Here is a 6,223-nt window from a genome sequence, read left to right on the forward strand (position 1 = left end):
ATCTAAATAAAATAGATCAAAACAAGATAATCAGATCACTCTGCAAGCCCAACCTCCTTATTATTTTATTTATTCGAAGTTCAGACTATTTACATTTAGGAATGATTTATTTGTGTTTAATAACAATTTAACAGTCTTGATAAGCGGTGAAATACCTACGCGGAAAGAAACCGAACAAGAAAATATGGGAATAGTAAAATATTTTTACAGTCATTTTGTTCGTTTTTCTAAAATCTGAAAAATAAAATTTTATTTGTCAATTCCGCTGCTAAAATTCGTTGGTTCCCGAAATCACGATATGTTTTGATGGGTTTCATCCTCATTTTAACAAAACAGAACTATGTTCCTGTTTGTTTTCTTAACGTAAGGATGTCCCGCAGAATAGCTCATCATTTTTATTCTCGGTAATTCAATTCCCGGCATAGGGACCTTCAATTAGCTTCACAGTATGAAGAATTTCCTTGGCGATTCTCAAAAGTGTAACGTTATTTGTTAACTATAAAGAAACGCAAAGCTTACTACCAAATTATTTTAAAAACTGTTGAACATGGGACAGGAACATGCGTCACGGGATTTGTGGGGAATCAGGATTAGACCACAGGAATGTAATCATGTTGGGAGTTGAAACATCTTTGTACCCCTCCCATAATTTGGAAACATACAGAGCACTTTTTTCCACAGCTATCATAATTAACATTTTGCTGTAATCCTAAAAATGATATCAACGAATTACAGCCTGTTAAGAAATCCTGAATATTCACTTATGCTGTACCCGATTCCTTTAGATTCGTGAGATGAATTCTAATATTGATTAATTCGTAGGATGAACAAGCTTCAAGCCGAAGACTTTCATATATAAATAGGATAGTTTAGTTGTGGTCCTATAATAGAAGCTAGTTGTTTGTTTGATATAGATTAAGTCTGAGAGGGGCAGGTGACTATCACCCCGTTTATTTATGGACGTGCGGGAGACATTCTGCAGACTTCGTTTCTAAACAAGAACGTTAGCGCTATCGATTCGAAAGTATATTTTTATACAACGCGTTTGTAAAATATACAGTCGGCGTCGACCTTCTCTTTTGAATCGCCAGATAAATTTTCAGGTTCGATAAACCAAATTAAAAGATCAAATTTATACGGTCGCAAACTCTACATGGATTTTGTTTTGTGTTTCAGGAGCCACACTCCAGCATTCTGGACCGATGGAGCATCTGTAACCCAGAGGAGGAGCCGCTGGTCCTCCAACAGTTTCTGCGATTTCAAGAGACAAGAGCCATAACGCAGCAATTGATTTTAGCGCAACAGACCCTTCAGGACCGCACCCTGGAGCGTCTGGAGCGGCATCACAATTCACACCATCGGGCGATGTCGCCTAGCCGTCGCCTCTCTCCACCGAACGTTCCTGCATCTGTCTTCCACTCACAACCACACGCGATGTCTCCCAACCAGAAGCACCCCTTAGGTTTCATAAAAATGCCTTCGATTAGTAGTAGCCAGATTCCTTCAACAACGCCCAGTAGTATAACCAGTAGTCCGCTCAATAGACTTCAAAATATGACTTTCGATTATCGCAAACTTAATCCGGCAAGTCTTCCGACTTTCCCTAGCCGTGTTAGTCCAGAGATCAGCAGGCGCTTAGCCCCCGAAAACGAGTCTCTAGGGTTGAATTTAAGCATATCAACTTCAATGTCTAGCTGCCTACCACCTCCTCCGACTTTAAGCCATCCGTCTGCCGCAATGGTTTCAGCAAATGCATTGGCTGCAGCAAACCTGGTGGCCTCCTCCTTTCCTAGCTTAATATCAGGAAGACTGTCAAGCGGAAGTAAATCGCCATCTAGTGCCGATCATTTTCCTGGAAATAATAACAGTGAGGAAGATGATGATGCCGATGAAAATTCTTATAGTGCTCTGAACTTAAGTCGTGACAGGGACTCTTTAAAAACTCTTAAACAACAAACGCACCCACAACCGAGAATGTTACCAGGTCGAAAGCCTTCCACTCCAACAAAGCGACAGTGGGGTTCTCCGGGTTTACCTCTTAACTTGGGAACCCAGTTCATTAATCCGGCAACTGGAAAGAAAAGAGTGCAGTGCAATGTTTGTCTCAAGACTTTCTGCGATAAAGGTGCTTTAAAGATACATTTTTCGGCAGTGCATTTGCGGGAAATGCACAAATGTACAGTTGAGGGATGTAATATGATGTTTAGTTCACGCCGGTCTCGCAACAGACACAGCGCAAATCCAAACCCTAAATTACATTCGCCTCACTTGCGACGAAAAATATCACCTCATGATGGACGAAGTTCTCAATCACACCCCTTGCTTATTCCTCCTCAAACGGGCTTACCCCTTCCAGCTGCAGCTTTAAATCCTTTAAATCCATTCGGAGCTTTTCCTTTATTAACTCCACCTCCAGAGATGAAGTACCACTCATTGGCTACCTTAGATTTTAAACCGACCCTGGACTTAAGTGTGCAAAGAAACATCGAAGATAGGAGTGCAGAAAAAAGCGCAAGGGACTTCAGCGCCTTAGCTTTGAGTTCCTCTAGTCAAATACATTCTGAAGAAGACGATGATGAAGAAGGCATTGTGGTGGTTGGAGGTGATGAATATGACGACGTAGCACATGACAGACCATGTTCAGTGGAAATTGAAAGTAAACATGATCAATCGAGGCCAGAGACATTACACTCAGAACATGTTCCAAAGCCACTCAGTCCCGAGGCTCTCCCGAATGAACCGCTGGATATTACAACAAAATCAGTAGAAAATAAGCACAAAGAAACAATATTGCGGCCACCTTCACCTTCTGACCAACCAGAAGACTTCAGCATGCCCTCCAAAAGGCAGAAACTATCAGTTTCAGACGCTGATGAAGAAGTGTTAAGTAATAACGAAAGCAATGAAGATTCGCAGAGTGTGGTCGAAAACCACACTGTTCGAGATGAGGCCAGTAACCCGCAGACCAGTAAGAGAAAGCGAAAAAGTCAAAATCCTACAAGATGCACCGTTCCTGCTATTATAGAAGATACTGTCAGCGACGGAGACTCTTCTAATGATGTTTTCATTGATCCCAGACTCAGGCCAGAGGCAGAGAGTGCAGAATGTAAAAAGGAGATTAAAATGGAGGAAGATTGTGAATCGCCTTTGGATCTTGGCAAAAGAAGTCCGGATGTGAACGCTAATGAACCGGAAAAACTCATAGCAACCGAAATTAAGACCTCATTGGCGCCCCTTTTTTTAATCGACAAGTTAAAAAAAGAAAAAATGAATCACGAGTATGATGCTGCAGAAGATAATGAAGATCGGCCGGCAAGCTCGGTGGAAAGCAATAAAAGCGACGAATCGTTTGATTCCTCGAATGCCCTGCGCCGTCTGGAAAGTCTTTCTCATGGTAATTTTAGTGAGTGGATGTCAAAAGGGTTTCATTTGGAAGTCACGCCACCCGGAAGCCAATTTCCTCCTATAGGATTCATGATGGGCGGTGGCCCTCCTAGTCCAGCACGCTCCCAAGCTTCATCGGCTGGAAGCAGTGTCGAAGGAGAATCACCAGATGAAAACAGCCAAAACCAGCTGTATGGTCATTTTGATAATGGTCAGTTTATTAGTACTATGGATGTGCCTATTGATAAAGATAATCCAAGGAGGTGCACTGCCTGTGGTAAAATTTTCCAGAATCACTTTGGAGTTAAAACTCACTATCAGAACGTTCACTTGAAGCTTATGCACAAGTGTAACGTCGACGGATGTAACGCAGCTTTTCCGTCGAAAAGAAGCAGAGACCGGCACAGTGCAAATCTAAATTTACACCGGAAGCTTTTATCTACCTCATCAGATAAGGGCAGTCCTGGTTTGTCGCCATTTTCAAATTTTGCCGCTAATCCCGCTTTACACGGAGACTTTCTGGCCAGACTCTATGCGGACGAAGTATTCAAAAACCATCCAATACCTCCAAACATGGATCAACTGCTGCTCAACGGGGATAGAATTGCCCCTCCGCAACTTCTCTTGCCTCCACCCTTAGGCGTCCTACCGTTTCCTTTAGGGAACTTCAGTCACTTCGGCCACTTTAAAAGTTCCTCCTTAAGCAAAGAGAGATCTTCCACGTCAAGTTCACCAGTTTCTTCCCCGCCTCCTCCGTCAACTGCATCTAGCGCTAGTCCTGTTAAGTACACCCACTGTGTAGAAGAAGACGGCCCTACTCCTGATAAGGAGGGAAATCTACCATGTAGGTTTTGCAGAACATCTTTCAGCACTCCAGGGCAGCTTAAGGAACATTGCGAGAAGGAACATATCTCGGAAATGTTCAAATGCACGATTATTGGGTGTCCGAAAGTGTTCATGTCGCGAACGCGCAGGAATATTCATTCGGAAAATGAGTCTCTGCACGCGAAGAAAGAGGCGGATGTATCGTGACGTCAGAGCAATAGGTTAGCCTCAAGATACGTACCTCCTTGGTGGTGATTGACCTGTTAAAGTACTTATTAAATTTTAAATAAGTTGAACATGTGATTTCTAGATTAATTGTATTATTTTGTTTAAATGTTTATCTGCGAAATACTTACATTAGGCCAACACTCGTTAGATTGCTCGTCAGAATCTGGAGTTTTATTTTCATTTCGACTTGGAAAACTTCGGGCTGGAGGGTCCAGAACCAAGGAGTTCAGAGTTGGTTTTATATGGTCAGTTTAGGTTCGGGTTGTGACGTGAAGCTTCATTTGAGCCCCAAATTAAGGCTAAACCTCAGGTTAATTTGATTATTAATTAAACGTTTACGCTTATAATCTAAAAATGAATACGTTGGTTATGTAATGTATTTAGTGGTTAAATCTCGATTCTTAAGCCAGTTGCTTTCCTTAACTTATTATATGTGTACAAAAGTTACTTCTATGTAAATTTATAAGCCAGTCAAGAAAAATACTCATCCGTTTTGGTAAATATGTGTAGTAGTTAGTGATCTCTATAGTAATATTGTGATGTATCAGATACTGTTCGTCTGAATTCAGAATGAAAATTTGCTCATTTTTTGTAATAAAAATGAACCTCTATTAACGACTCTATGTTAGGCCTATATCACAAAATGGTTCAACTAGGAAATTGCGCTGCTATACGGAAATATCGCTTTCAATGTGTTCATATTTGGAATTACAGCCAAGAACTATAATAATATGGCATTTGTGATGAAGGTCCTAAACAATAACTTATATAATATTCATGTCCGCTTGTAGACATATATGTTACCTATTTATTACCCCTGTAGAATGTGTCCTGGGAAGTTCTTCAGTTTAAAAAGAATACTTATTTCCTTTCTTCGTTTCCTCCGATCTGAGATTTTTAGTTTCAAACTTTCGTTTTTAGTAAAGTAGGAATTTCTCAAGTCACAGTGTAAATAATTATTTAAAGTGTATATTTAAAATGTGCAATAACATTGTGTATATCTCTCTACCTTGCCACTTTATGTATAGATGTAAATAATATATCGAAAAGGCTAGACGATGTTCTTTAAGGTATACGAACTGTAAGCAATTTTATTTTTCCTAAGATATTATTTATTTGTTATTTTTGTAAACGGTACAACTTACTGGGCCTGCTCAAAAAGTATCTCTTCGGGACCGCGATAACATTGGTTTTTTCGAAATTTAATTATCTTGAACACATTAGAACAATTGTGGGAGAAAATTATTGGATCCTGAGAAGTATCGTTTAAGCAGGACCAGTGTAATGATTTTTTGTTATTGCACTCATCATGTACAGAAAATGTATCGCCTTTGGCTACAATAAAATATAGCTCTCTTAAAACAGCAAAGACTTTAATTTTCCAGGAAAATACATATCATATGTAGACGACTCAGATACCGCATTTTCGATCACAAAACATTCACTTTTCACAAATGAACATTCAAAAATTTTATGAGCTGGAAGAATCGTGATGGTTTTCAAACTTGAGTCTTATAATGCTGCATCAGCAAAGCGATGCTTGGTTTCAATTTCACCACTGAGTTGGACAATAGTTCTTCAACATTCTCTTATGAGTGTGACGAATCTATCACTAAGATCTTCATCTTTATCAAGTTCTTGACTCTCGATATCTACTCCAAGACAAGTAGGCGCCTCGCAGTTGCTTTTAAAATCTGTTTGTCAGCGAAAAGCCATCTTGATGGTTTATTTATCTTGTGCATCATCATTTTCTGTATCCATCGCCTCTTGTGCCATTACTTCTCAA

The 6,223-nt window shown here is 40.1% G+C and overlaps 1 protein-coding gene across 3 annotated transcripts in view; it reads left to right on the forward strand.

Moving 5' to 3' along the window:
- LOC136414867 (zinc finger protein basonuclin-2-like) overlaps positions 1 to 5,806 on the forward strand; it is a 91,484-nt gene extending 85,678 nt beyond the window's left edge. For all 3 annotated transcript variants that reach the window (XM_066399096.1, XM_066399095.1, XM_066399097.1), the window contains one exon: positions 1,177 to 5,806. In XM_066399096.1, the coding sequence (XP_066255193.1) occupies positions 1,177 to 4,416 (3,240 nt within the window). In that variant the 3' untranslated portion in view covers positions 4,417 to 5,806. The remainder of the gene's footprint in view (positions 1 to 1,176) is intronic.
- Positions 5,807 to 6,223: the final 417 nt, after the last annotated feature.

This window comes from Euwallacea similis, chromosome 18 (assembly GCF_039881205.1).
Source record: "Euwallacea similis isolate ESF13 chromosome 18, ESF131.1, whole genome shotgun sequence".
NCBI lineage: Eukaryota > Metazoa > Arthropoda > Insecta > Coleoptera > Curculionidae > Euwallacea > Euwallacea similis.